At 33.0% G+C, this 26,994-nt stretch overlaps 8 protein-coding genes across 10 annotated transcripts; 5 read left to right on the top strand and 3 right to left on the bottom strand.

Moving 5' to 3' along the window:
* The first annotated feature begins 1,544 nt into the window (after window positions 1-1,544).
* Mat89Ba (nucleolar protein 6 Mat89Ba) lies at window positions 1,545-6,509 on the top strand. Its single transcript, XM_065344844.1, has 18 exons — window positions 1,545-1,795; window positions 1,863-2,114; window positions 2,188-2,370; window positions 2,445-2,760; window positions 2,833-2,999; window positions 3,075-3,195; window positions 3,280-3,440; window positions 3,507-3,622; window positions 3,727-4,021; window positions 4,096-4,323; window positions 4,399-4,684; window positions 4,765-4,919; window positions 5,003-5,166; window positions 5,244-5,497; window positions 5,573-5,787; window positions 5,886-6,074; window positions 6,154-6,255; window positions 6,343-6,509. The coding sequence occupies exons 1-18, from the start codon at window positions 1,739-1,741 to the stop codon at window positions 6,472-6,474; spliced, it is 3,393 nt and encodes a 1,130-aa protein (XP_065200916.1). The 5' UTR covers window positions 1,545-1,738; the 3' UTR covers window positions 6,475-6,509.
* An 812-nt stretch (window positions 6,510-7,321) lies between these two features.
* Window positions 7,322-12,118, top strand: LOC135831951 (ubiquitin carboxyl-terminal hydrolase 2-like). The gene has a single exon (XM_065344849.1). It carries the CDS (start codon window positions 7,768-7,770, stop codon window positions 9,496-9,498), a length of 1,731 nt encoding a protein of 576 aa, XP_065200921.1. The 5' UTR covers window positions 7,322-7,767; the 3' UTR covers window positions 9,499-12,118.
* On the bottom strand, window positions 12,104-14,456 carry IntS14 (integrator complex subunit 14). Its single transcript, XM_065344852.1, has 7 exons — window positions 14,153-14,456; window positions 13,910-14,080; window positions 13,526-13,840; window positions 13,202-13,453; window positions 12,940-13,123; window positions 12,708-12,862; window positions 12,104-12,625 (listed from the first exon to the last, which is right to left on the bottom strand). The coding sequence occupies exons 1-7, from the start codon at window positions 14,312-14,314 to the stop codon at window positions 12,383-12,385; spliced, it is 1,482 nt and encodes a 493-aa protein (XP_065200924.1). The 5' UTR covers window positions 14,315-14,456; the 3' UTR covers window positions 12,104-12,382.
* A 64-nt stretch (window positions 14,457-14,520) lies between these two features.
* Nelf-E (negative elongation factor E) lies at window positions 14,521-16,147 on the top strand. Its single transcript, XM_065344857.1, has 6 exons — window positions 14,521-14,876; window positions 14,955-15,269; window positions 15,352-15,554; window positions 15,623-15,677; window positions 15,757-15,901; window positions 15,970-16,147. Exons 1-6 carry the CDS (start codon window positions 14,796-14,798, stop codon window positions 16,047-16,049), a joined length of 879 nt encoding a protein of 292 aa, XP_065200929.1. The 5' UTR covers window positions 14,521-14,795; the 3' UTR covers window positions 16,050-16,147.
* Window positions 16,148-16,296: 149 nt separating this feature from the next.
* On the bottom strand, window positions 16,297-17,736 carry LOC135831963 (small ribosomal subunit protein uS4). The gene is made up of 5 exons (XM_065344864.1): window positions 17,564-17,736; window positions 17,128-17,364; window positions 16,807-16,925; window positions 16,648-16,715; window positions 16,297-16,547 (listed from the first exon to the last, which is right to left on the bottom strand). Exons 2-5 carry the CDS (start codon window positions 17,348-17,350, stop codon window positions 16,370-16,372), a joined length of 588 nt encoding a protein of 195 aa, XP_065200936.1. The 5' UTR covers window positions 17,351-17,364; window positions 17,564-17,736; the 3' UTR covers window positions 16,297-16,369.
* Window positions 17,737-18,523: 787 nt separating this feature from the next.
* On the bottom strand, window positions 18,524-20,126 carry LOC135831962 (pyroglutamyl-peptidase 1). 2 transcript variants are annotated; one of them, XM_065344863.1, is made up of 4 exons: window positions 19,996-20,126; window positions 19,449-19,624; window positions 19,083-19,309; window positions 18,524-19,005 (listed from the first exon to the last, which is right to left on the bottom strand). In XM_065344863.1, the coding sequence occupies exons 2-4, from the start codon at window positions 19,557-19,559 to the stop codon at window positions 18,843-18,845; spliced, it is 501 nt and encodes a 166-aa protein (XP_065200935.1). In that variant the 5' UTR covers window positions 19,560-19,624; window positions 19,996-20,126; the 3' UTR covers window positions 18,524-18,842. The 2 variants fall into 2 exon arrangements, with proteins under 2 accessions (XP_065200935.1, XP_065200934.1); XM_065344862.1 differs by having other exon boundaries at window positions 19,449-20,085.
* Window positions 20,127-20,134: 8 nt separating this feature from the next.
* Window positions 20,135-22,308, top strand: amx (almondex). The gene is made up of 6 exons (XM_065344860.1): window positions 20,135-20,385; window positions 20,517-20,572; window positions 20,666-20,812; window positions 20,913-21,034; window positions 21,829-21,972; window positions 22,057-22,308. The coding sequence occupies exons 1-6, from the start codon at window positions 20,334-20,336 to the stop codon at window positions 22,190-22,192; spliced, it is 657 nt and encodes a 218-aa protein (XP_065200932.1). The 5' UTR covers window positions 20,135-20,333; the 3' UTR covers window positions 22,193-22,308.
* An 800-nt stretch (window positions 22,309-23,108) lies between these two features.
* On the top strand, window positions 23,109-26,267 carry LOC135831952 (transmembrane protein 209). Of its 2 annotated transcripts, none has more exons than XM_065344851.1 (10): window positions 23,109-23,789; window positions 23,872-24,041; window positions 24,135-24,416; window positions 24,500-24,661; window positions 24,764-24,874; window positions 24,948-25,066; window positions 25,143-25,371; window positions 25,465-25,559; window positions 25,685-25,858; window positions 25,930-26,267. In XM_065344851.1, exons 1-10 carry the CDS (start codon window positions 23,659-23,661, stop codon window positions 26,086-26,088), a joined length of 1,632 nt encoding a protein of 543 aa, XP_065200923.1. In that variant the 5' UTR covers window positions 23,109-23,658; the 3' UTR covers window positions 26,089-26,267. The 2 variants fall into 2 exon arrangements, with proteins under 2 accessions (XP_065200923.1, XP_065200922.1); XM_065344850.1 differs by having other exon boundaries at window positions 23,115-23,789; window positions 25,646-25,858.
* The last annotated feature ends 727 nt before the right edge of the window (window positions 26,268-26,994 follow it).

The following is a 26,994-nucleotide window of genomic DNA, read 5'->3' as shown; positions in this document are numbered from 1 at the left end:
TTTGAAAAATAGGGGGAAAAGAGCAATCTGTTATAAGAGGATGAGGAAGTGGTACTTAGACTTACTACTTTTTTGGATAATAGGGTACAAGGGTAGCCGTTTTCAGGGTTGGGGGGCGTTGTGTCCGCTCACCTCGGTTGCGCGGGTCGCTTTGTTGTTCATACTATGTCTGTTAACTTCCCTCGGCCTTCGGCCTCGGTGAGTACAGTTTTTTAGAAACTACCGCAGGTACTGTCTACATACACGGTAATGTCCAGCCTCCGTCTGAACTCACCAAGGGGAGTAATGCTCATCGAATGAAATATAAATTTTAAACGGCTCGGCTTCGCCTCGCCTAATTCTCACATTCTCCGAGTCCATCCTGATATTTGTATTTTCTAACACTTGTCCATTCTAATACTTGACTATTCTACAACTTGACCATTCTAATACTTGGGCTTTACTTTTCATTTTAATTTACAAAATTTTCTTCTCCAAACAAAGCAGTGTTGGCCATAACGATATTTTTTTTCGTTCCGTTATTTCGTTACGTTACAAAATTGATATTTTTTTAGTTACGTTTTTCGTTATGGTATTTTGTAACGAAAAAATTGCTGTAACAGTATTTTTCGTTACACTGGTATTTACATTTTTTTCGTTACGTTATTTTCGTTATTTCCGTTACAATTTTTTCGTTACAGAAGTGTTCTTTCAACGTATATTTTGATGTAAAATGCATTTGTGGCGGAAAAAATGTGAAGAAAAATAACGAAAATAACGTTACAAGAAGGTTCAAATACCAGTGTAACGAAAAATATAGCGTTACAGCACTTAAAATCAGACAAATGAAAACACTGAAAACTCATTTTTTTGACTTCACTTCAAATTTTCATAGCTACAGCTAAAATTATTCACAAATCAGAGTTTTTTTAAGGGTTTCTTTTTTAATTTGTAACTAAAAAAATAACAAAAAAGGTAACAAAATTTTACCGTTTTTCGTTACGTTACTTTCAGAAAAATATCGTTACGTTACTTTTCAGTTACACAACATCACATGATCAAAATAACGTTTTCGTTACAGTTCCGTTACCTGTAACGGAAAAAATTTCGTTATTTTCGTTTTTCGTTACAGTTACCGTTACGGTACGCCAACACTGAAACAAAGTGGGTTGGCAACAAAAATATTTTTCCCTCTTTTTCTACCACTTGACCATTCTAATACTTGTCCATTCTAACACATGAGGTGGTCTCACAAATCACAATCACAAAATTTTCTACAAGTACAAAGTAACTAGTAAGTAGTTAAGTACTTATATCATATCATATCATCATCAGTTCAACTTTTGCATTTTTAAGACCTATTTCTTTCTAGTGTTTGAAGTTTAAACTTTGAACTTTGAAGAAACAAATAAAATTAATACCGAAAAAAAAAAACGAAATCATCGTCATTATCGTTATTCATCGTTATCGTTAACGTTTTAACGTCAATGATCGTTTTTGTTTTCGATAAAGTAACGTTTTCACAACGCTGACCCATTTTTCTCTGTGATTTAACCTGTGGTTCTCCGTAATGATAGGATGTGAATAATTGTGATAATATGAATAAATTACAATCAACTACACGTGCTTCACGTGCTTTTGAGTTTTGAGGAATTAATCATTTCCCAGCAATTTCCCTGCTATTTGATTATTTAGTGTTTTTTCACTTCGTAGCTTTCCGGCATGATTATATTTCTCTAAATTTTTAGAGAATTTGAAAATGAAACCAGTTCCAGGTACACCGTCTACTAACAAAATCTCTGGCGAAAAAAGAAAAGTAAGTTTTATTTTTGGATGTTCGTAATCTTCGTAAAAGAATTGTACATATCTGATTTTTTCAATAGGCTGAAGAAAATGTACCAAAGTCGAGTAAAAAATCCAAGAAATTCCATAATAAAGTAAATCCTCCCACTGCAGAAGAAATCAATCGCCTTCGAGAAACTGAGAATGTCTTTCATTCAAATTTATTCAGATTGCAAATTGAGGAAACATTGAAAGAAGTGACCATTAAAGAGGCTACTGGTAATAAGATCGCCTCTTTGGTTGAAAGTATTATGGAATTTTTACGTTCAGCTGAAGTGTCAGTTTGCTTGAAAGTAAGTCGATTTGTGTAGTTTTATATGTTAATTTTATGTATTCTTTAATTTACAAATTTTTGTTATTCCAAAGCTTTCTAAGGGCGATGTCTTTGATCTACATAGTATCGTGCCGCCTATGAAATCCAACCCAAATTGTGTAGATACCGTTTTTACATTCATGAAACCGAAGTCAGTTGATATTATTGGGTCATTCAACCTGGAGTGTGTCGTCAAAGGGTTTACGAATATTGATATCGGAGTTGTGATGCCAAAAGTGAGTTAATTCAATTCTAAGATTTGTACAATCAACTTTTCATTTTGTTCAAAGCACGTCATTTCTCATTTTAGGCGATGTTTCTAAAAGAAGATTATTTGAATGAGAAATACCTCAGAAAGAAGAATTATTATTTATGTTGTTTAGCTTCAAAATTACACGAGTCAGCTGAAAAGTTGTCCGTCGATCCTAATATTCAATTCACCATGCGAAACTGCAGAGATAAACCTTTAATATTGATCAACCCAGCGACTAAAAAACTGAAAAAATTTAATATCTTGATACATTGTTTTCCTGAGATGGGAACTTTTAAAGAAACAAGATTTTCTCCTGCTTACAATAATGTTCGTTATGGATGGTACTTCAATTCAGCTTTAAAAAATGATAACGGTAGGTGTACTTATGAAATATTTTGAAATATTTAGACTATTCGAGACATAATTTGTAATTGTTGAATTTCAGCTGTAAAATTGAATTTCCCTACTCCTTATTATAATTCACTTATCTGTCAAGATTTGGTTTCATTGAAAAATGAAGAAATCAGGCTAGAAATGTTTAATAGCAACCAAAATCTAAAGGATGCTTTAATTTTATTAAAAATTTGGCTTCATCAAAGGAGATTAGATGTGGTTTGTATATTTCTTTTTCTGTATATGTATGTATTTCTTATTATTTTATCTGTTCTTTACACTCGTTCGTCTTAGGGCCCTATATGTTTCTCCGGTTATTTAATGTCGATGTTCATCGTTTATTTGATGAAAAACAAGAAGCTGAATCGGCATATGAGCAGTTACCAAATCATTCGAAATGTTTGGGTAGCTCTTGGTACGTTCTGAACATTTTTTATTGTAGATTTTCTACCAAGTTGTGGAATGTTGGTTCAATATGTAATTAAATTGTACTCTTCAGATCAAAGTAATTGGCACATTAATGGAATTTCCTTATTCGATTTCACCGATGAGACTCGGCATTTTTTCGAGTCATTTCAGCAAGCGTATGATGTCGTTTTTATTGATGCAACCGGAAATGCGAATGTGGCTTCATCGTTGGATTTAAACATTTACTTATTGGTAAGTTATTCGAAGCAAATGGGTCACTTTATAATTATTTTCCAAAAAATACCGTCGTAATTACAGGTTAAATCAGAAAGTAAATATGCGGTGGAGTGCTTAGATAATCAAGCTGCCAATTTTTATGCGGCTTTGTTCATGACTCCGTTATCATTGCCTCAATATTGCGATCAGATTTTATGGTAAGTACAAAACTTTATGTGCACGATTACTTGTTTTTTTGATTTTCTTTTCAATTATCCAACAATTGAAAGTTTTTTTCTTGTGTTTTGATTTTTTGTTACAGTTTTAAAAATTCGTCTGTTATTGAGAAAACTGTTGAAAAACATTCTGATTTGCAAGTTCGTCTAGATTTAAGACAAGATTCATTAATCCAGTTTTCAAAAATTATTACTAATTTACTAAAGAAGGCACTCGGAGATAGAATAATTCAAATTTTTCCATTTTTCGCATCCGATTCATCTAGCTGGTCAATATTTCAACCGATGCCTCGTTCTGGAGGTGTAAGTTTTGGTATAAGAATTAATCCAGAGTTTGCCCTCAATATCATTGATAAGGGACCGGTGGCTAATCTTCCAGAGGTACATTTCCAAACTACTACAAAATGTTTGTCAGTTTGATTTTTGTTCTGAAATTTGTCATTTTATAAAAATAGGCTGAAGAATTTCGTAAATTTTGGGGAGAAAAATCAGAATTACGAAGATTTAAAGATGGAAACGTTTGCGAGACTGTTCCTTGGGCATCATCTACTGATTCTTTGAAGCAAAAGCGATCAATTGTGCGAAACGTGGTAAAATATATTATGAAGAAAACTTTGCAAATTGAGGATCAACTGTATATTTATGTTCTCGATCAAGTGGAAGATGCAGTTTATGATAGTTTGGTAAGTGTTTATCTCCCATTTTACACCGGTGTATTAAGCTGTTGCATGTAATATACATACATATATTTTTTTCAGAAAGATATTTTTGAAATTAAAGGAACGATTGAAGAAATAACATTGAACGTATTATCCTCTTTTGATAACCTGTCAAAACAGCTGAGAGAATTGGATGACGAGATTCCTCTGCCAATTACGTCCATTCAAGGGACCTCTCCAGTGTTTAGATACTCCGATCCATTTCCTGTATTACCAAATGCAACCACCACTCTAAAAAAAGCGCAAACTTGTGTCAATGATGTATCCATTTTTGACGAAAATCAAGTTGTAAAATATATACCTTATTATGTTCCGGTTCTTGAAGGTAATTTGCATCTTGAATTTTAATGCAATTGTTATTTTTTTCCACTGGAAAACAATAATAACCAGTTACTATTTTTCCAGGTACCATACATTTTGCTTTAAGTAACAAGTGGCCTGAGGACTTGGGTGCTATTCGAAGTTTACAAACAGCATTCTATATAAAACTATCTGGAATTATTAAACAAAAATTCGGTTTTGTTTCTGTGCCTTATAACACCCACCTCGACGTATTAAAAGTAATGGAATCCAAGTCTGATTTTGGTGGTTTCACATTTAAAATTACTTTCGTTATATCAAACATTTTTGGTACGTCTTTCAGGATGGTTTCATTTTCCGTTTGCAAATATCCAATAACAATGAAATTACTGCCGTGAAACGCTTAGTAAATGATGAAGGACTGATTGAATACCGTGATAACGAAGAATCTTGGTATTTAGAAAAAAAAGTAATACAGTTGCCAACTCTCAACAGCGCCATTCATGGGTATATTTTGCGTTGTACTCGTAGTTATTTTATTTTTCTATTGGAAAATATTGTCATCATGTAACTTGACTTTTCAGATTACATCAACAATTCCCCGCTTTTGGCACTACTTGTACAATTTCCAAACGTTGGCTCAGATGTCACTTAATTGATGATCATCATTTTCCTGATATATGTGTTGATCTCCTAGTTTCTTATTTATTCTTGTACCCACAGCCTTATTTTACTGCTCATCAGCCTCAAACCATGTTCATTAGGTTTTTAAATTTACTTTCATCTGGTAACTGGCATATTGAACCTGTGGTTGTTAATTTCAATAACGAATTATCAAGTAACAATTTTTTTTAACATTTTTTTATTATAGAATAAAAATGATGTTTTAGTAACCCCACGATTATTTTTTTAGGAGAAGATATTGTTGAAATAGATTCATTTTTTAATTTGAATCGGTCGAGTTTACCCGCTTTATTTATAGTAACGCCATTTGATAAATCTGGAATTACGTGGACGAAGGAAGAACCATCTCTGATTATTTTGAATAGGGTAGCTAAACTAGCGAATGCTGCTCTACGTTCATTGGAAGCTTCTCTATTTTTGAACAATAGTTGTGAATCAATCCTGGTGAGTTGATTTCTGTTTTCATTTTTCAGAAACTTTCGTCGAGTGCGATGTATGTGCGTGTACTCTGTACTACATACTTACTTCGTTAATATTTTCAGAAAATTTTTAGACCTCCTCTGAAAGGTTATGATCTATTGATTTGGACAAAACACGAAATAAACCCTTTACGGTGGCTGACTATCGGAGCTGATAAAAATTCTTTACCGCCGATTAAAACCTCGCCAGAATATGATCAGTTACCAATTTTGGATTTTCATCCAGTCAAGTTATTTGTCAACGAATTGCGGGTAATTTTTCTTCGTGTATTTGCGATGTGAAGGCTTACAATGACCTGCATGTATAATAATTAAAAACGTTTTTTTGCAGGAAAATTACAGGGAATTTTGTATATTTTTGTATGATTTCTATGGCGGAAATGTAATTGGAGCTGTATTGAAACCAGACGTTCATCTACCGAAGGAATTCAAAGTAATAAAACGATTCTTGATGCATTTTCGGAGTTTACTTCGATACGATTAAGTATATTCGATGTTTCTTAATTTTGATTTTTTTCAGGTTTCCAACATGAAGTGTCGCAAATTAGTTGATGGAAAATTAGTTTTTGATATTGACGCTTTAATTGACGATTTTTACATTCAAGGAAAAGGAATTGTTTCTCACATTGAAAAAAATAACGAAAATAAATAATTGTTTGTTATTAAATTTTTATTTTTTGTTTCAAACATATTTTATTTCTTTTTTCTCTTTATGCCGCTGTTTTGATGAGTTCTTTTCTTCCCACTTTACATTTTTTTATATCTCTACTGCAGCGTCTAAATTTGTTGTCTACGTATATAAAAATGTGTAGCGGCATGTCGTGAATTAGTTACATTATTTTATTTCCAGATTTTCTGTTTAGTTGAGACAAAATCAGATATATGTATGCATCATTGTACTATAAATAAACAGCAACGTATGCCAGAATTTAGCAATATTCGTAGCCTAGTGGACGAAGTGTAGAGAGAGGAAGAGAAATTGTGAACTATGGCCGTTCGCCGTTCACTAAATGCTTGATTTTTCTACTTTCTGGAGAGGAGTCATTTGTGATCTATTTTGAATTTTAGTAGCAATAGATTAATTGAAAGTAAAAGAGGACCTGATGAGAATGTACCTACACTAAAATTCTCTTGTAAAAGACAAAAATGATGAATCTTGAATCCTAATGAAATGGTTATGAATTTTTCGTAAAAATTTTGGTTTATATTACCCGTTTCTCATCTTTTTAAAATTTGTAAAATGCCAATCAACCAGTTTTTTACTCGGACCATCTTTCCCTAGTGCCGTGCGGTATCACCTCTGCTAAGCTAACCGAAGTGAAGTGAAGTGCTGACCGCTGCGCTGAGTCATGAGTGACCATTGACAGCACGAGCACTGATCAAATGATCAACGCAGACCCGCCGACCCGGGTACCTTACGCAGACGCAAGAAAAATCAGAAAAGAAGAGAGCAGAGAGAGCTCTAAAGCTCTGAAACCATCGTTGAAAATTATACATACCGAGAAAAATGTCAAAAACGTTCATATTTTTTGTCGAGAATCATTTCGTTCTTGATACGGATTCGTTTCGTACACGTGTACGATGTTCGCAAAACTCTGCTGCAGTTCTTGCGACACTTGTTCTTGATGATTTGTGGTCTGTGGGTCATGTGTACTTCACGAACTTCAGCAGTTGTTTGTAACGCGAAATCACAAATTGTGAAGATTTTCAACTTGTTCTGTGTTAAATAGTGCCTTTTAAAACTTTTTTACACAAGTTTATCATAAGTTGATTTTTATTGTCTCGTAGAAGTTTAAATTCTTAGTGAATTTCTGCAGTCATGTTCGCATAATAGCATTATGCACGTTGTTTTAACCTCTGTTTGAACTTCAGTGCAGTGAAAAAAATAACATTAATCGCGAAGATTAATCATCGTCCCTCAGTATTTCAATTATTCGAACGAATCATGATACCAGATAGTGTTTCATCCGTTGCAACAACTACGAAATCAGCCATTACATCTGCGTTAAATGATTACAGGTATTACAGTACGTTAAGTTCTAAGTTTAATAACACTCCTACATACTTAACCTCGAATTCTTCGTTAATAAAATCTCATCCTACGAGATACAGCAATTTGTTTACTTCTTCCGCATCGAAAACCTACGAGCCTTCTGATACGAGTAGATGTTTGACGTCAAGAACTGCATTCAAACCGGACGATTATTCATCGTATTCAAAACCATTAATCCGAGATAAATATACCAAATCTTCTAGTTATGATACGTCAAAGAAGAAATCGTTGCAAATCTCGCCTACGTATTCATCGAGTAAATACCAATCCAGTAATTATCGCACTTCATCTCTGCCGCCGACAACGTATGTTTCCAAGACAGTCGATTCGGCGATTTTAGATGGAAATGCCAACTACCGAAGTACTAATGGAGATAGTAGTTACTTAGAAAGAAGACTGAGTGCTGTCAAATCAAATTCTACATTAGGATTGCGGAAACATATAAACGACTGTACCAGTAACATGTGTAATCTTAATGATAGCTACGGCAGTAGTAACAATGTGAAAAAAGATTCCGAACAGAGTAAGAGAGATTACTGCTCGAGTAATTATAAAAGATTCAGCGAACGACATTCAGGCAACGACGACGCCAACAGCAACGACGAAACAGCTGGAAAGTGGTCCGGTTTAAGAAACATTGGTAACACCTGCTACATGAATTCCATATTGCAGAGTCTTGGAAGCACAAAACAATTGAAAGAGTACTTGATCAACAAGTCGTACATTAAAGATATCAATCAAGATGGGAAATTGATCAGCGCTTTTGGTAATCTAATTACCAAATTGTGGTCGGTTTCTTCATCAAGCGCCGTCGATGTATCTTCGTTTAAAGACATATTTCAAAGATTAGCTCCTCAGTTTGCCGGATACGAACAGCACGATGCTCAAGAATTTTTACGTTTTTTGATCGATAAATTGCATGCAGACGTGAATCGAGTACGAACTAAACCAAAAAATTTACCTGAAATCAGTGATAATCTGTCCGACAATACATTAGCCTCTGAACATTGGAAGAGATATTTGATGTCGGAGAATAGTTTTATTCTCGAATTATTCGTCGGTCAATTGAAATCAACGTTGCAGTGTTTAGTTTGTGGTAATAAAAGCGTCACATTTGAAATATTCTGGGATTTATCTTTACCTTTGCCAACCTACTCATCATATAGCAGTACCGTTACTTTAGCTGATATTCTACGTAACTTTACTCAAGAAGAAATTCTCGATAACAGAGAAAAACCGCGATGCTCCAGATGTAAAATAGAACAAAGAATGGCAAAATCTTACTCGTTTCAAAAGCTTCCCAAGTACTTGGTGTTACATTTGAAGCGTTTCCAAACTACCAACAGTTACAAAAAACTGTCTACCTTAGTCGAGTTCCCATTGACCACTTTAGACATGTCACCGTTTTTAGCTAAATCCGTTATTACCAGTCCGAAAAGATACGATTTATATGCTATTTCCAATCATAATGGCACCCCTTTCATGGGTCATTACACTGCGAATTGTAAACATCCATCGACTGGTGAATGGTATAATTGTAATGACTCGACAGTTACCAAAATTTCTTCTCAAAAATTGGTGAACGCCGATGCATATATTCTGTTTTATGAAGCAGTTGACTGATGAGTGCACTGCATTCATCTGTGCAATTTTACCTAATTTGAAGAGGAAAAAAGTTGTTACCTTATTCTTTTTAAATTCGATGTATGATTACCTTGATTATTTTGTAATATTTTTTCGCCGCATCTTTTAATATTATTGAAACATCATTTCCGTTCTGAATTTAAATACTCACATTATGTATTCATCGCTTGATATGCACTTGTCCTGTTCTTGTTTAATTTAAAGTCACCGATCACTGCTTTTATGATTCGCGTGGAAATTTACCGCTTTCCAATATATAAATAATACTATTCTTTGTTCAAGAGTGTAAATTAATTTTTTTTACCATGTTTTTTAATGTTAATTTGATTCTGTGACGATCGCTGTTTTATTAATTGTATCTGAAGATTCAGGTTTTAATTTATGTATTTGAGGCGAATTTTTGAAACTTTGAAATTCTGTTCTAAGTTGAATCATTACGGGGAGTTTTTTTAATCCCCTGATATTCAATTGTATCCTCCTACTGTTATTTTGTTAATCAATTCGTTCCCCACGTTTCCCTGTACGTATAAACTTGCGAAAGAAACTGCTTAATAATAATACATATGAAGCTTCAAATGTGAGACAATTCAACTCTGTATGACCCGTAATAATTATGTATGTAGTTCAGTGTCAAACATATTTTAAACTAATTGGCCACGATTCAAAATCCAAATTTTATTTTCATTTAATATTTTGTGCGTTTCAATTCAATTTACATTGTGTAATTCCTACTTATATACGTCGCCGATGTTTTTGTCCTGAATTTTTTTAATTTATTGGTATTACTTGATTAATGAGTTTTATGTATGTAAGTACATTATTGTACACCAATCACTCACCTACGTATCTGTGTACCTTCTTGCCAAAATCACACAATTTTTGATTCATAGATGAGTTTTGACTTTTGAGGCTTCAACGACAACAATTTTGTAGGTTCTCTGCTTCAGAGAATTATTTCAAGTTGAAACGTAATTAGGAATTTTATCCCTTCGTACAACCTTATTCATTTATTATTGATTTTTTTACAACTTCGCTTATTACTGAGAATTAATAATTTCAAGTATTAGTAATTGTTTTTTTCGATTTGTATCATACCATCATCCAATAAAAATGAAGACATCGATTATTTATTGTTGCGACTTATTGCGTGACTTACAAACTTTGGTCTGGTGGATGAAATGTTTTTGCTCTTCGTTTGAAACTCAATTTTTTATATAAAGAAATGCAGGGTAATTACGCATTGTGTTAGAGGTATTGTTCGTTTTTTGTATATGTTTATGTTCTGATTTTTTTTCTCATTTCATTTTCTGTACTTTGACTCATCTATTCAAAATTATGCGCTTATGATTTGAAGTAAATAATAAATAAGTATAAGTTTAGCTGGTATTGTTTTTTTTTTTTTCTTCTTCAAGAAACTCCACTAATGCTTTTCTTTGCAATTGTTATTTTAACTGACTGATAGTACTTAATATTTCATTTCAGCTATTTTTCTGATATTCATCAAATGTGTTTTTCATTTTAAGATCATTAGGCATTCGTTTTCTGTCTAATAAAAATGTATTTTCCCGGCTTCAGCCCGATCGTCAATTTACAGTATTAGGTACCTATTTTCTTTTGTAGTGTCATGACAGAAACAGATCTGCACGATGATGCGTACTGATGAAATTTAACTGGTATAATAAATTCACCCTTCCTCTCTCCACTCCACTTTCAGTTGATATTTTTTTTACAATGATGATTTCTGCAATAATTCTTTAAAAATAATCATGTTGATCAGATAACAATAATTTTTCGTGAGCAGTGCTTACTCGATCACTTGTATTACCAAGTACTCACTATATTATGTTCTAAAATAATTACTTCTTTCCTTTGATGAAAATTGAAGAAAACAACTCTGTGAAATACATTTACATACGAATGCCTGTCATATTTAATGAATACCGAAAGGCGGATACTATTTTATCATTCGTTTTAAATTCTGTTCAGTTTAACATGTAACTGTAAGTACTGAAAAAACCCAATACTATTATAAAATAAGAGTTCATCGTTATGACGAAGTATCACAAGTTTATTTTTACAGCCCATTGATGAATAAAGTTGTCTATTTTATAAAATTCAGTTCTTATTTGTAAAAGGTGCTCGCCTATTTGAACCCGCATGGTACTTTGTACTTGGAAATTTTGTACTTTTTGGTAAACGAAAAAATTTACATGCATACGTATTAAGGTATTAGGGTTGATAACCCAAAAATTGAATTTATTTATTGATTATTAAAGTATCAAACCATGAATTTTATTTCTAGTCATGTTTGTTACTACTATAAAATGATGACTTTCCAATAATTGTAATTTGTTATAACTATTATCTATTATTATGAATTTTTGTCTAGTCTTTGTTTTTGTTGTTTACCAGCTATTAAGTATGTAACAATTGTACTTGAAATCAATTCAAGTTGAATTTTGTAAATGTTTCCGTGAAAAATTTCAATGGTTGGATGGTTATAATCGGTTTTATTACCATAAGTTACATTTCCCCGTAGTTTTGCACACTTTTCATTTTGTCATCAGTGTAAAAATAAATGTAATTTGTTAGCTTTGAACGTTTTCTTTTATTTCCTCATTCACAACAAATGCTTGAATCGCAACAAAATTTCGAAAAACACGTATTTCAAACATGAACAAAGTACGTATACGTACATATCAAATCAAACAACTCATCTCACGGTGTAATCCGATTTAAACTCATTCGTGCCCATGCTGAAACAATCATGATTTTGATGGGTTTTCTCATTTCAACAATCTCAAAATTATATTCAATATGTGGGCATATCTTTCTTGATTAAATACATCGCATTGATTTTGATTCATATTTTCCCATATGATTCAATTCCAGAAACAAATTTTGTTCTCATGGGCGGTATCGAATATTTTGCATCTCTGGCCACTGGTCTTCTCAGTATTCCCGCAGAGTGAGTCAACTGAAGAGCACAATCCGGATGTGCAGATCCTGGTAACATAGTACATTCTCTTTCGAATATGTCAGCTACTCCGTCTAATAACTCAACGAATCCGAAAGAAATTGCTGCTCTTCTCAATCGATTCAGTTCCTTAAAAAAATATTGAAATAACTTTATTTTCGAAGATTGAAGAAAAATACGATAGTTATGCGAAAATTCCAATAAAACGTACTTTATAGAAATTGTTAGTCTTTTCAGGCAACTTTCTGGCTTGTCTTAATATTTTTTGAACGTCTGATTGCAAACCTGACTGTTTCACCCATACAACCAAATTCTGATTATAACTTCGTTTCTCTGGAGGACGGACAGGAAAACATTCATCTGTCTCTGAAACATTGAATTTCCTCGGCAACAATAAGCAGTCGAGTACGTCATTTTGGAATGAATACTGAAAAAAATAGTACCAGGAGCAATGTTTTCGTTGGGTAAAGTTCCTAAATACTTAAAATTTCCTATCCAAGGGACTGAAACTTTTTCAGGTTCTAATACAATCAGCATTAAATTCGATCGTTTTTTACTATCCGTCCATGAGAATAAGATACCATACCAGTTTGAACCCAATTCACATAAAGCAACCATATTTTCAACCTATGAAGAAACGAACACACGTGATTACCGAAAAACATAATTATTAGGTTGCAAGTTCTTCAAACTCGATTCACGTACTTTTAAAGCGCCGTGCAGTAAAACGCAAAATGAGGGTATTTTTCCATCGTCGTGAGATGTTCCCTCATCAACTTCCATATCTTCGAAACTTTCTAATACTGTGTTTTCTTGGGTACCTGCGATGGGTAACACAAGATGGCGAGAAACTGCTGCTGGCGTTCCAACATCTACGTTATCGATGAAGCCACAAATTTCGATCACATTACTGACTTGATTAGTCTTCATTTCAAAATCAATCAATGAAGTATAAGGCTGAAAATAATTTAGAGAATTTTAGGGTGTATGTTCGAGTGAAAAAATGTATGCTGTGATCTTACACTTTACCATGGGTGGCGGTAATAGTTGAATTTTCGACACAATACCACCACATTTGAGTGCAGCATTACTCGACGAATAATTTTCTTTGGCTAAATCTCGCATGAATGTAGTTAATGAATCGATATCAACGTTGGAATCAGTTTTGACTACTTTACCACTGGAATCAAAGAACTTCAATATTTTCTGCATAGCTATCGGTGAGTACATATCGTCTGCCGGAGCAATTGACGCAATGGTGACAGATGACGGAAAGCTCATCGTTGTCGTTGCTGTAGGGACCAATGATTCAAACGAGGAACTTCCATCTGTGATTAAAATTATCTAAAAAAAAAAATTGTATACTTCGGGGAAATTCAAATTGAGTAAGCACAACATGAATCAATATGTTACCTGACAAGGAGTACAGCTTCCCCATTCGCTGATAACCATGCGATTGAGCAGTTTTATTAGAGATTCATAATTCGTTTTATCTTTCACCTCCAACCCAGATAGTTTCGTTTTAATAAGTTCATAATCTCGAGTAAACGATGAAATAATTTCGGCCTTGGAAGAGTAAGCGACCTGTGTAAAGAAAAATAATTATGTACATCAACATACAGCGATTTCACCAAGACAGTCCAATTTAGTACTTACCGTTGCGACGTATTCTAACTTAGAATGGATACTCAAATAATCTAGCAAAATATTAACGGCATGAATCGCTAACTGTAGTCGAGAGTGCTTTTCGCCGGTTTCAAATCCGGATACTTTGTAGAACATTGACAAAGATACGTCTATGGCTATAATAGTAGGCATTTCACTAGAATGGAAATTGTTAACTGTACTCAAACTATATGAATTTAATTTAGCCAATTTGGATAAAAATTTTACGAAAATTCTTATCAATTAACAATTAAATTTAATTTAATTTGATTTTTGAGGCAATCTCTTTCCCATCCCCTCCTCCGCTCTAGCTGATTAAACGCATGCGCAGTGTTAGTGTTTGCGTTGTTTACACGAGAGTTTACGTACTGATAAGAAGTGATGAAGATGAACATTTTTTAAAATTTTGATTTGAAATTAAATATTTTGAAATGAAACGTTTGATTTTTGATTACTACTTGGTTTTGATTGAAAATATTTATTTTGATCAGTTTTATATTTCTGTACAACTTGAAAAGTTGAAATCATTCTGAATTATATTTATTGTACATGATTTGTATAAGTATCGCATTGTTGTGGTTTGATTCATTTCATCCATTTTGAGACTGAGACTGCATTTCCGGAGTTCATCACTATGGTTTACTTGCACTTTCCTTCGAATTTAACGGAAGAAGAAATGATGTTACAAGCTAAATATCAGAAATTGAAGAGAAAAGTGAGATTTAGATTTAGTAAATGGTATCGTAGCTTCCTTTAGCGGCAGGAAACCTATCCAATTACTTGACAATTTCAGAAAAAAGCTGCTATCAATAAGAAAACTCCAAGACCGGAACCCGAAAGGTCTCCTGTAAAAGTATCTAAAGGACCAAAAATGGAAGCCAGAGATGCTCGTGAAGTTGCCAAAAAATTATTAAAATCTGGTGCCATTTCACCCATAGTGAAAGCTTCCAAACGTTCAGAAAGCGAAGGTTTCAAAAGACCTTCGAGGTTCAGAAGCATGGATAAAAAACTGACTGAAGAAAAAACTGTTGCCGGGTATCAACCTTTCGCTTCCTCTCCTATAGAAGACCGGGAAGAGGGTAAAACTGCCTTTAGTCCAAAAGTTAAAGTACGTTATGCTATTAAATTCATATTATATATCGAGCCTCATATTATGAACTATGAGAATAACATGTATATGTATGTTACAGGGATTGTATGATAGCTTCGTTTCTGAGAAAACTTTAGAATCCAAGAATGACACAGAGAGACCAGAGAGCTCCAAGATAGATAAACAACCCAAACAGGGAAATACCATATTTGTTTCTGGATACAAAATAAATGAGGAATTTTTGAGAAAAACTTTCGCTCAGTTTGGAAATATTATTAGTGTAACGATGGAATCTGAAAAAAAGTAGGTGTTCAAGTAAATTGGATTGTTTGCCTTTCATTTTGGTTTATTTTTTATATTTCATGTTTTAGTCGTGGATTTGTTACTTTTAAAAAACCCGACTCTTCGGATAAAGCAATTGCCGATGTAAGCATCAAGCTCAACTTATATTTTACAAATCATGTATGCATTGTGTAATTATCGAAATAATAATCTTGTTATACAGATGGATGGGAGAACAATCAGTGGTAATACATTGAAGGTATCTATTGCGAAAAGGCAACTAATGAACAGTTCCAGTAGTAGTGCTAGTCCGATTGCTACCGCATCATCCAATGAAACTTCTAGGCCTGTTGGTTGGGTTGATATCGGTAAGTTAGCGGAATTTATTTCGTTACGTGCATAATTCTAGTGTTTTCTCAATTTGGAATTTTTTCAGCTGAAAAATATTCCCAGAAAGGTAATTACGTTGATAAACGAGAAGCTATTGAGTATGAGGAAGATCTCTTCTCGTCGTGAAGACCAAATCAAGTTACCAGCAGTGCTCGCTTGACTGAAGAATAATTTGTATAGGTACTCTTTATGTAATTGTAAATACATTTTTTCCATGTTCCTTTTTCACTTGTAAATTCTGTTATTCCGCATGTGTTGTGTTCCAAACTTCCGAATCTGAATGCGCGTGAAAAAGTTGGCTATATCAGCTCAATAGAACGATAATCTGCATTAATTGCGAGTGACGCGTTGAAAAAATACATTCCATACAAAGTAATTCATTAATGATGGTTATATTTCCATTTTTTAAAAAATGATTACAGCAAAAGAGGATAATATTATACTGCTTAATCTTCGTCGTCTTCGGCAACTTCTTGGTTCTTTCCTTGAGCTTTCCTCAAATTTTTCCTCTTTACACGTCCAGGTCTTCCGCTACCAAAGGGAGATTTCAGCGAAAAGTCTATGTGTTTTTGAGAGTCAAGTCGCACAATAAAACTTGGTACATTTACAACTTGTTTATGAACCCTGAAAAATCAAGTTACATTATGATAACTGCAAGGACGAGTCTTGTTAACCCTAGAATAAAATCAAGTTACTTCACTAGAATAAAATCAAGTTACTTCACCTGATATGTCTTTGACGGATCAAAACACGGGCGTGATGAATTGACTTAGCTAAGCCTAATTTGAATACCTGTACGTAAATTTAAAATCAAACTTTATGGTGAAACTGATTCCGAAGCTTAAATAAAATTATAGATGAATTTGAATAAATTTGCACACACCTGTGTTTCCAAACGTCGTTCTAAGAAATCTTCGATTTTCAAACCCAACACATAATCAAGTTTCATACGGTTTTCGTCTAATACACCAATTCGAACCAATCTTCTCAACAGAGCGTTTCCTAAAAAGCAAAGCATATCAATAATAACAAGCGACTCATTACAATTAAGTAATTCACTACATAGAAGCTTTCAATCGTCAGATATTCTTTTTCGACAATTTTACATTCAGAAGAGGTGTCAGAATATTATTAATAATTATCATCATAAGTGACGCAGCATAAACATCAATTAGCATACAAACATTCACTACTTCGTAATTACCTTCGAAAAGACGTTTAGGTTCTTTCTCATCAAGAGTTAATAATTCTCTAGCAGCTTTTCGAATTTTCGCCAACGTATATTTTACTCGCCATACTTCTCGTTTGTTACGTAAACCGTATTCTCCGATGATTTTCAATTCTTGGTCTAATCTGGCTTTCTCATAAGGCCGCCTTGGCGTAACGTAAGTTTTACGACATACTGTCGGAACTCTTGTGTTGACCATCTTCAATTACTACTCTGGAAATTCAAATGAATAATTTAGATAGACATTCAAGACAGTATAAGTCATTGTAAAAATATATTTCAGCGGCATTCTGACACGTGGTTATTCACACGGTAAAAGTACACTGATAAGACTCTCACACATTAGAATAAATATTTGAAACATTTTTAATACAACTATAAAGGTTTGAACTGTTTGAAAATTCATACTCACTAGCTAGTTGAATTCAACACATTATCACATAAACTTTGCCGAAATTCTTAAAACTGAGGGCATATTTTCAATTTTGATTCCACAATTTCCACAGCTTCAATCGAAAATCAAAAAACTTGCGTCTAAAATTCCTAAGATGAGCAAGTTATTCGAATGCCTCCGTATACCTTCGGAACTCTTCGTTGGGACTTGGCATACTGTTAAAGTTCTGTTCTAGATCTTGTAGTTAGCATCAGCATGTATCAATGATGTAACTGTACAGTACATGAATATAGTAAGTAGTGTAGGCAGTGTAGTGTATGTTGTATGATGGTTGTATGTAACTACATAGTACATACGTACATATGTACTTAGAACTTAAGAAGGTATGGTAATCATCAAAGGCTTCAAAGCATTAAGCATTAAGCATTCAAATTCAAAGCTCATTCATTCATAGGTAATCTCAAAAGTCCAAGTGTCAAAATCTTTGAATAAAAACTTAAAAAGGAATGCACTGAAGAAAAATCATCGCTACATTTGTACATTTTCTTCAACTTTTATGAATTAGGTAAATAAAAAAAGTTGAGTGAGTTATGTTTTTTTCATGTATAGGTATCTCACCTCAATAACAAACAATGAAACAAATAATAGTTGGAACATATAATATAGGTATTTCATTGGCGCTAAAAATTCAGAACACGGCGATTAAAAAATTGATGAATGGAAAAAAGGCAGGTACTTATCAGTTATCTGAAATAAAAGCATTGAACAGCTTGTCGGAGAATTTATTTTAAAGTAGGTACATATAAAGAATAAACTGTTAGGGAAAGAGGAAATGTTGACCTATTAAAAATTATTGAAATTAATAGGTACTGTTTTACCAAAACTTTGAGTTTGTTTTTCTCGAAATCAATTGTTTTTTAATTAACGCTCGTATTCCACGTACTCTCTCACTTTGTAATTGAAATTTTCTAAGAAAAATTGTCTTTGAAATTATCATTGTATTTTTAAAATACAATATACGTGACACATAAGATTTTCTAATATAAAAAATGAATGACAAATCAATAAATAAATGAATAAATAAACAAACAAATAAATGAGATTATCATACGTAATACGTACACAGAGAAAAATGATTACTACCTTTCCACATGCAGAGTAAAGAACAATAGTACCTACACATTCATTTTTTTCACTAAATAAATACCTAGTATATAGTATATTAAATTAATGTACTAAATGAAGAAATAGAAAAGTGAAAAAGATACACTTCATGAATGGAATAATTTTCTTTGGGTTACAGTTCTCGTAATTGTTTTAACGCCAATTTAATAATTAGTTTAAGATGTTCGGCTATTTTTGAAGCTGAATACTCGGCATTAATCATTGGTACATGGACGAAAATTGTATTACAAGTGTTAATGTTCAATGATGTGTAATAAATGTATTCACACAAGTACCTAGAAAGATAATGAAAGTATGGAATACACGTAAATTAAATAGGTATTAGAAAATGCACACTGAAGTTATGTATCACCTGCTCGCATCATCAGATATACATAAATTCACTGAGAATTGGGACGCTTCTGATGAAATGTTGTTTAAATCAAGTTTTGTCTTCAAATGCTCTTCATTGCCGAACGAATTAATTCCATTCAACAAAATGCATTCTTTAGCATCACTTTTACAGTAGCCGCTTTTATTAGCACAGGATTCCAAAGTTAAACATTTGGCGATATGTGAAACACCAGCATGAACCATCAGCTATCATAGAAACCAATAAAATACGGACAAAGCTTGAAAATTGTTGATTAACTATCTGTACGAACTGCTGCATATAGCATAATATTTACATGTGGAAAACTACATGCATAAGTGAAAATTAAATAAAGCAAACGATTACCAATGGTTGATATTTGTTCCAAAGCTGAGGTACGATTGTATCAACATCATCGTAAGTCACCGGGATTTCTTCAGTGATTAATCGAACATTGCATTCTTCTTCTAAATGCATACTCGGCAACAACTTGACAGCTTCCCAACTGGCATTTTTTAAATGAATGCCAAAAGGTCCAAATCCTGTAACCACAACGGTTGATCTATTGTCTGTCATTTCAAATGCTCCGGTATATTAATTTTTTTTCGGCTGAAGAGCGAAGATGTTAGGTAGACTCTTATTAACAGACTGATAAAAAAAATTTCACAACTAAAACTGAACCAAGTCTGTAATAAATTATAACACGAAATGTATGGATTTAAGCACACAAAATGATAAATTATGAATCTTGAGTAGATAAGCAGAAGAAATTATTCTTTCTCAAACAAAACCATAGAACATTCGAACGATAGCCACCCAGTTTTATGAACTGAACTAATAAGGACACCGCCAACCAGTTTTTTTCAAACCTAAAATTAATTTTCATGAAGACTGTATCGCGTCACAAACGTACCATAAAATTCAAATAAATTGGGTCTATGTATAATACAAAACGCAAAAACCCAAATCTACCAAAATTATTCAAAATCTGAACTGACGTCTATCAGGCTCAATATACTTATCAGTTGTTGTCAAGTTTGTGTCTGTTTTATTGATAACGATGATAAGGTACCTTGCGTTGAGTGTGGTGTGCTTCGTGGACGGTAGATGTGAATTGTGAAAATTCTGTATGGATTTTGAAGGAAAAATGACAATAATTGAAAATTAATTACTGATATATTATTTATATTTTGCTTGAATATATCTATGGTACATGCTTAACATCTTTGTTATGTTTCCTCCACTTGAAAGATGATTTACATGTTCATAAGTGTTCTATTTATATGTCATGCACGATGCAATGGTAAGCATTTAAGCAGTTATTACTCTATTTTATTATAAGAAATAGAAAACATTTGTTTAGCGGTATCACTTTACTATTTCGTCTTCTTCTCCTAATTATATGAATTATTTACGTTTTGGTTTTTCATGCAGATTTCTCCGAAAAAGCGTCGTCTGATTTATTACACTCGCAAGATAACAGCTTCGAGGTAGGTAGTTCGTTTCTTTTGAGTACGGTTTGTTATTCTTATTACAGCAGCTAAATCACTTCATTGCTTCATTTTCCCAATTTTTTGTTGTAGGATGAATCAAACGCTTGTAAAAATCTTCAGAGGAACTGTTCAAATTTAGATTACATTTGTATGAATTGTTCTAATTACACCCCTGATTGCATTTATGGAGATGATTATAATATCACTTGCAAAGTTCACGACGATAGTAAATGCTTGGTTCGTATTAATTCTTCATCATTTTGTGTTCTAACGTCAATAATCTGTTCAACTGCTGTTGTATTCTTGAAATTGTCCATTTGGTTTTTTTTGTGTGCAGGGAGAACGCACATTTCAAAAAACTGCAAGATGCCAGTATTGTTATCAAACTGAAAATTGGGAGCACACGTGTGAACCAAAAAATCATTGCATATCGGTAGCTTCTCCACCTCAATATTACAAGTAATTCCATAAAATTCTTTTCCTTAATGTATCCAAATCGTGTTTCAATAGAGGTGTTCGAGCGCTCTCCAGCAAGTTACAAAAACCCGCAGCAATTACAGAAAACGTTGGAAATTTTCTACAGTTTTTTGTAAAATTGCATTGCAGCAGTCTATTGTCCATTTTGAGTCTTTCATGAGCGCTCAAAACCCCTAATTTTTTACGTTTTCTGTAATTCTGCAGCGTTCTGTAGAGCGCTCGAACACCCCTATTATTGAATTGTTTCTTACTGTTTGGATTATGGATAGCCTGTTCTAAATGAATTGCCCGAAATATTAAATTGATTGTAAGTTCAAAAAAAATTTTAACCCGTGCCTCCAGTCCCTTATTTTTCTAGAAATTAACATACCGTCGTATAGAAGAATGGTAAACAGTTTTTTCTTTCTCAACATATCATGTTAAAGTATGTTTCATTTTTTACCCGGATTTTGGCAGATTCTCGAGAATCCGGGTTTCGGCAGATTTAGAATCCACAAAAATGTGCTAGGGCAATGGCATAGCAGTAGCTTACTAGTTAGTAGCTTTTGAAAATGGATTTTACTTGAAGAAAGAAGACTTTTAAGGTTTTGATAGTTGGTGGTTGGAATCTAAAAGGTGTTTCAAAATGAGATTCGAACAAGTCTTAAATCCAAATTTTCGAGAATTCGCATGAAAAAACATACTTATTTACTAATTTCGAAAAAAAAAATGTTTCAATTTACTCGGCGTTTTTGTTGTTTTTCGGCTCATTTCTCATTTTTGATTGAAAAATATAGAACAAACTGCACCGTACATGATGATGTCATTTGCCTTGGAAATAGAACATTCCTCAAAAAATTGAGATGTAATTGGACCCGAGGACATAAATGGTCAACAGCACTAATATTGAGTATTACTTTGGGTGGATTTGGAGCAGATAGGTAATTTTATAATGTATTTTAAAATAGCGCGGAATTTAATCATAATTACATTGGTATTACTTATTTCCTTCTCATATCTTTCAGGTTTTACTTGGGCCATTGGCAAGAAGGTATTGGTAAATTATTTAGTTTTGGAGGACTTGGTGTGTGGACTCTAGTCGACGTTTTATTAATCGCAATTCGATATTTGGGACCCGCAGATGGTTCATTCTACGTGTAAATTATTTTCGATACAAAAAATTCATATTAATTTCTTTGATTTGTATATGTGTATTAATATAATATATTTTTTAAAAAGTCTGTTTAAGCTAAGCTAATAAAAAATTCAAGTTTTAATTTTTAGGGTTCCCCGTCTACCCGTGGCAGGGGAACCCTTATCGCTCCGTGAAATTTTATTTTTCTTTACGACAGCCTAGACCGAGACGAGATCAATCAGTGATAATTATGTGATATGTATTTATCGTAGCCAAATACGAGCGTATGTTGGGTTTTAATTTTTATTAAATTTGAATTTTGAATACTGAAGCCACTAAGGGTCATTATTACGTACAACAGTGGGACTTGAATACCTATGTGAATAATGAGAAAAAATTGTAGTAGCAGTAAAATTTATTTATTTTTTTGAGAAAAGGGAAAAAACGTTCATGCCGAATTGTCGATTTTTGAATGTTGATGATTTTTTACAATTTTTTTTTTTTTTCAAACTGACTATGGCTATTTTTGTAATCCAGCCGTCAATAGAGCTCTATCGTCAATTACCACATATTATAAGGACCATAATTTATAAACGACGTTACTTCGGGATTGCTTGGCTGGGTAATGAATAATAAAATTTAAAGCTATGTAGTTTTCCAGGCATGGTTGAATTTTTGAAAATGAATTCATCAGTAATTGATCCGTGAAGTAGGTATTCATTTATTATTTCAGGAATGAGAAATTTTCATTCGTTTGCTAGGAAAAGTAGAAGAGAAAAATTCACTACTTCGCCAAGCAATTCTTGAATAACGTTTAATCAATACAGTATGCGAATGCAATGCACATTATAATTTGGATGTATGTGTATAGTGTACCTATTATTCTTTTTTCCTCCTTCTTCGACTAATCGACTTCGAATTGTTTCTGCATTGATTTGATTATTTTTTTCGATCAATTTATTTTTTTACTCTTGCTTTTGCCTCGCTAAGGAGGAAGGAACTAGCCCTCGCCTGTTTCAATTTTTTATTTCGGGTACCATACAAAGACATCGGTTGAGCACTTGAGCGGAGACGCCGGAGACAGTGATTCCCCTTCCCTCTTCTTCCACCCAAATCTGCGCGCGTTGGAGGTGTTTGTTTTGTTTTGATTTTTTATCAGCAGCGCGAACTGATGAACTGACAAAAAATTACCGGCGAAATAATTTGAAAAAGCGTGGTAGATTTTTCCATTTTCTTTAATGTTGTACAGTTCAAAACTTTGACGAATATTAAGAAAATTGAGCATTGTTACAAGTGAAAGAGTCTTGAAGATAGTATACTTGGATGTTGCACGCTTGCAACCATGTTTCAAGTTTTTATTTTCAGTGTACAACCACGTGTGGGTTATGTACATATGTTTAAAAATATATAATCAGTATAAACGTTGACTATCGTAAACTTCTCTACAATTTTCATATTTTTTTCATTTAAAGTAATAACCGTTTCAATCAGAATGTCAGTGACTACGAAACCGAATGTTCTGGACATTCTTCATACTAATCAAGAGTATATGAAAAAATCGAGATCGTTTCTCATATGGTTGCCCGTGAATATTGTTTTATTGGCGGTGATACTTTGTGACTTGTAAGTTGTGCTTACTGAATACTAAAGATACCTTTCATTGAATCTTAATTAAATATTCATAATTGTTAATTATCGTTTGCAGATGGAAAAACCAACGACCCTACAAATGGATTGGTATTTTTGAACATTTGATGGCAGTCATTTTATCCCTGAATATCCTTTATTTGAGCATCCAACGATTTCTTATTCAATATTTTCCGAAGAAATATCATGTTTCACTTCAGCAATTCAGTTTACTGCAACAGATCAGTGGTACCGTACATATTATAATACTTCATGTATAGTTGTATTTTTATAATGTGATACTCGTGATGCAAATAATCTTCATTTCAAACTGAAACATAGGAATTCTCCAAGGAAATTACAACGTCAACGTGTTACTGGAAGAAAACCCACCAACTACTGATGTGAAGAAAGAAAAATTTCGATTTGAAAATTTTCAAGCGTCCTCTTCGCCATTATTTGCGAATTCGAATACGTCTCCCAAGTCTGAATCGTTGAATGATAGTATGAAAGAAAAGTTCCCTGTCAAACGATACCATGCATCTCCTTCCTCATTGTTTGCTAACGCTCCGGTTGTGTGTGATGCTCACGAAACATCTTTAATCAATTCTTATGGCAATTCCGGTAATGCCTATACTTATCCACTGAATTTTGTATTATATAATGCATTCGTTATAGGTAGGTTCTTATTGTTTTCAAAACTTCAGGATCTATGAATGTCAATTCTTCAGTGTTCAGTTCCAATTTATCGAACAGTTTGTCGAGTCCCTCGAGACATGCTCATTTTCAAGAAGTATTTTCTGACGAAGTTGATGTTGCGAGAAGATACGTCCAAAGTCCGGATTTTAAGCATACTTTAAACTTGAATGGTAGATTAATTTTTAGTTTAATCCTTTGATATCAGATTTGTTTCATTTCTGTTGTTAAAATTATAATAAGTACATACTTCACACGACTTTATATTATTATAGACAGTGGCGAGTACTGGAGAAGAAGTGATGGTTCTTTTTTTCGAAGTCATCATAGCCGACGGTCTTCTGAGTTGGTACTAAATGATGTTTATCAGTTATCTTCTACTACAAGTAATTAAAAATATTAACTTTATATTAATTACTTTTTCTAGAGCTTAATTTATGTAACATTCGTTTCTTTCAGCTTTGGAGTTTGTGAAACCAGTGAACGAAGTATCATCGCTCGGAGCAAATCCCGCCGTTTGTAAGAAGTTCGGTATTAATCAAAGTTTTCTCCCAGAATGGATAGCGAATCTACGCATGGTCAGTGTTAAATTTACTATAGAAGAAACTTGAAAAAAATTTTCTCTTAATTTCGAATCTTATTTGCTATTTATAGTGGATTACTCAAACAATATTGACGAGAATAATTAAAGAAATTGAAGAAGTGAATCAAGCCCTAACGTGTCAAGGAATCACTAACGTTAGTATTGGAAGTACTGGCTTGGAGAGACTCAAAAAGACTGCAGCAATGTCACAAGTGTATCAAAATATTCCTTCCTTATCGAGTCTAATATCGTTTCTAGATATTTCTTTGAATCAAGAATACGTTGTCCAGAGAATTTCAGGTTAATTATACGTACATATACATTGATTTCCGTGTAGGTATTATTTTTTTAATAGCGCGCATCTATGTTTTAATTTTTTTCCCCTTTTCTTAGCTTTGTCCACCGGAAGTATGAGTAATTATTGTTGGAATGCTGGAGGTTCATATGAAGGAAAACCATGGAATGAAAGTTTGCCTACGGATGCTGCGGTGAGTAGTTATATTTATATATTTTTTTGGCGTAGGTTTTTTCATTTCATTATTATTTATTCATTCCTTTGAATTTTGGTTCATAGCTTGTTATGCATTTAGTGGCGGCTTATTTTGATTCGCAGCTGTTACCTTTACCCCATACAGCACCTGACGGTCGGCAGTTTTCTTCTGCCCATTACGTAAAAACGCCGACAGAATTGAAAAAAAATAAAAAATCTGTTATTATTTGTCAACAGTCTAATAATCCGCCTCATTTTCAACTTATTATTGGGGAAGACACTTACGACATTTCTCGGGTGAGCTTTTTTTAGCCAAATCCTTAGGAATATAAAATAAAATTATTAATTCTTTTTCAAATTTGTTCCAGGGAAGAAATAATTTGTTTCATGTGATACTTTTCTTTTTGCACCACATAAAAACAAAAGAAAGCTGTATGTTCGAACATGTGAATCTGGGTAGTTCAGGAATAAATATGTTGTGGGTAATTAGCGATCCATCATATAATTTATACAAAAAAAGCTTATAATATGGAATCGTGATGATGTTAATGTACATATACATATATCTAGTAGTTTTATTTAATTTTTTTTGTGGATTACATATTTAGTAAGATTTTTAATTGATTTTATTTTCCATGATAATTTTGATACGTGTTCTGAGAAGATGTAAAATAATAAATTTTTTGTTCGATTTCTAGAACATTAATTTCTCTTTTTATTTTTCTATTTAAAATTTTATTACAAAGAAGTCTCTAACTAATTTTTTGTTGCAATATAAGTCAAGCTTCGAAATATTCTCGAATTCACTACTCTGTCTTAAATCTCGTATTGCTGAAATAGTTTTTTAAAATTGAATAAAACTATTTTTGGAAATTAGAATACTTTAATATATATGTGTTAGGTACCAAGTCCGAAATTGTACAATTCGGGGTTGGTACAGCCAATTTTGTACCATCTCCGAAGTGTCCGGACCAAGCGTGAATATTACTTTTTCATCGGACTTTGTTCGTACCATGCCCGGAGGGTCCTTTGGCCTTAGTGCGAAGCGAGGGCAGAAGCTCTCGAAAATTCCTAATTCAAGAACCAAATAATTGGCCTATAGGTACCTATATTTTTAGATGCAAAAAGATAATTTTTCTGGTTTTAAGATTTTAAAAATTTGAAAAATAAATTTCAAAAAATTTCAGTTTTGTAATGAAAAAAGAGGCAAATGCGAGTGCAAAAGCTTTTGAAAATTTATAAATCAAAAAAAAATGCCTTCGTTTTTTGACTTGATTAAAATGTCAAGGTTTGAATTTTTAAATAATGGCATGAAATTCGAATTTCTTCATTATAAAACTTCAAATCGGACTTTGCACAACACAAATTGTACCAAGTCGAACACTTCGTCCGGACCCTCCGGGCATGGTACGAACAAAGTCCGAAGAAAAAGT

The sequence above is a fragment of the Planococcus citri genome, chromosome 1, assembly GCF_950023065.1.
Source record: "Planococcus citri chromosome 1, ihPlaCitr1.1, whole genome shotgun sequence".
Taxonomy (NCBI): Eukaryota; Metazoa; Arthropoda; class Insecta; order Hemiptera; family Pseudococcidae; genus Planococcus; species Planococcus citri.
This window is presented reverse-complemented; position numbering and strand designations above follow the sequence as displayed.

Bases quoted from the DNA above. Each gene is read 5' to 3' on its own strand.
- Mat89Ba (XM_065344844.1), top strand. From the start codon at position 1,739: ATGAAACCAGTTCCAGGTACACCGTCTACTAACAAAATCTCTGGCGAA. The intron at 3,441-3,506 runs GTAAGTTATTCG...TCGTAATTACAG, and splicing joins ATTTAAACATTTACTTATTG to GTTAAATCAGAAAGTAAATA. The intron at 6,256-6,342 runs GTAATAAAACGA...GATTTTTTTCAG, and splicing joins ATCTACCGAAGGAATTCAAA to GTTTCCAACATGAAGTGTCG.
- LOC135831951 (XM_065344849.1), top strand. From the start codon at position 7,768: ATGATACCAGATAGTGTTTCATCCGTTGCAACAACTACGAAATCAGCC.
- IntS14 (XM_065344852.1), bottom strand. From the start codon at position 14,314: ATGCCTACTATTATAGCCATAGACGTATCTTTGTCAATGTTCTACAAA. The intron at 13,124-13,201 runs GTACGTGAATCG...GTTTCTTCATAG, and splicing joins TACTGCACGGCGCTTTAAAA to GTTGAAAATATGGTTGCTTT. The intron at 12,863-12,939 runs GTACTATTTTTT...TCAATGTTTCAG, and splicing joins CAACGAAAACATTGCTCCTG to AGACAGATGAATGTTTTCCT.
- Nelf-E (XM_065344857.1), top strand. From the start codon at position 14,796: ATGGTTTACTTGCACTTTCCTTCGAATTTAACGGAAGAAGAAATGATG. The intron at 15,555-15,622 runs GTAGGTGTTCAA...TTCATGTTTTAG, and splicing joins ACGATGGAATCTGAAAAAAA to TCGTGGATTTGTTACTTTTA. The intron at 15,678-15,756 runs GTAAGCATCAAG...CTTGTTATACAG, and splicing joins CGGATAAAGCAATTGCCGAT to ATGGATGGGAGAACAATCAG.
- LOC135831963 (XM_065344864.1), bottom strand. From the start codon at position 17,350: ATGGTCAACACAAGAGTTCCGACAGTATGTCGTAAAACTTACGTTACG. The intron at 16,926-17,127 runs GTAATTACGAAG...TTTGCTTTTTAG, and splicing joins ACCTAAACGTCTTTTCGAAG to GAAACGCTCTGTTGAGAAGA. The intron at 16,716-16,806 runs GTGTGTGCAAAT...ATTTACGTACAG, and splicing joins AACGACGTTTGGAAACACAG to GTATTCAAATTAGGCTTAGC.
- LOC135831962 (XM_065344862.1), bottom strand. From the start codon at position 19,658: ATGACAGACAATAGATCAACCGTTGTGGTTACAGGATTTGGACCTTTT. The intron at 19,310-19,448 runs GTAATCGTTTGC...TTTCTATGATAG, and splicing joins GGAACAAATATCAACCATTG to CTGATGGTTCATGCTGGTGT. The intron at 19,006-19,082 runs GTGATACATAAC...TTATCTTTCTAG, and splicing joins ATATCTGATGATGCGAGCAG to GTACTTGTGTGAATACATTT.
- amx (XM_065344860.1), top strand. From the start codon at position 20,334: ATGATTTACATGTTCATAAGTGTTCTATTTATATGTCATGCACGATGC. The intron at 20,573-20,665 runs GTAGGTAGTTCG...TTTTTGTTGTAG, and splicing joins CGCAAGATAACAGCTTCGAG to GATGAATCAAACGCTTGTAA. The intron at 20,813-20,912 runs GTTCGTATTAAT...TTTTGTGTGCAG, and splicing joins ACGACGATAGTAAATGCTTG to GGAGAACGCACATTTCAAAA.
- LOC135831952 (XM_065344850.1), top strand. From the start codon at position 23,659: ATGTCAGTGACTACGAAACCGAATGTTCTGGACATTCTTCATACTAAT. The intron at 24,875-24,947 runs GTAATTAAAAAT...CGTTTCTTTCAG, and splicing joins TCAGTTATCTTCTACTACAA to CTTTGGAGTTTGTGAAACCA. The intron at 25,859-25,929 runs GTGAGCTTTTTT...AATTTGTTCCAG, and splicing joins ACACTTACGACATTTCTCGG to GGAAGAAATAATTTGTTTCA.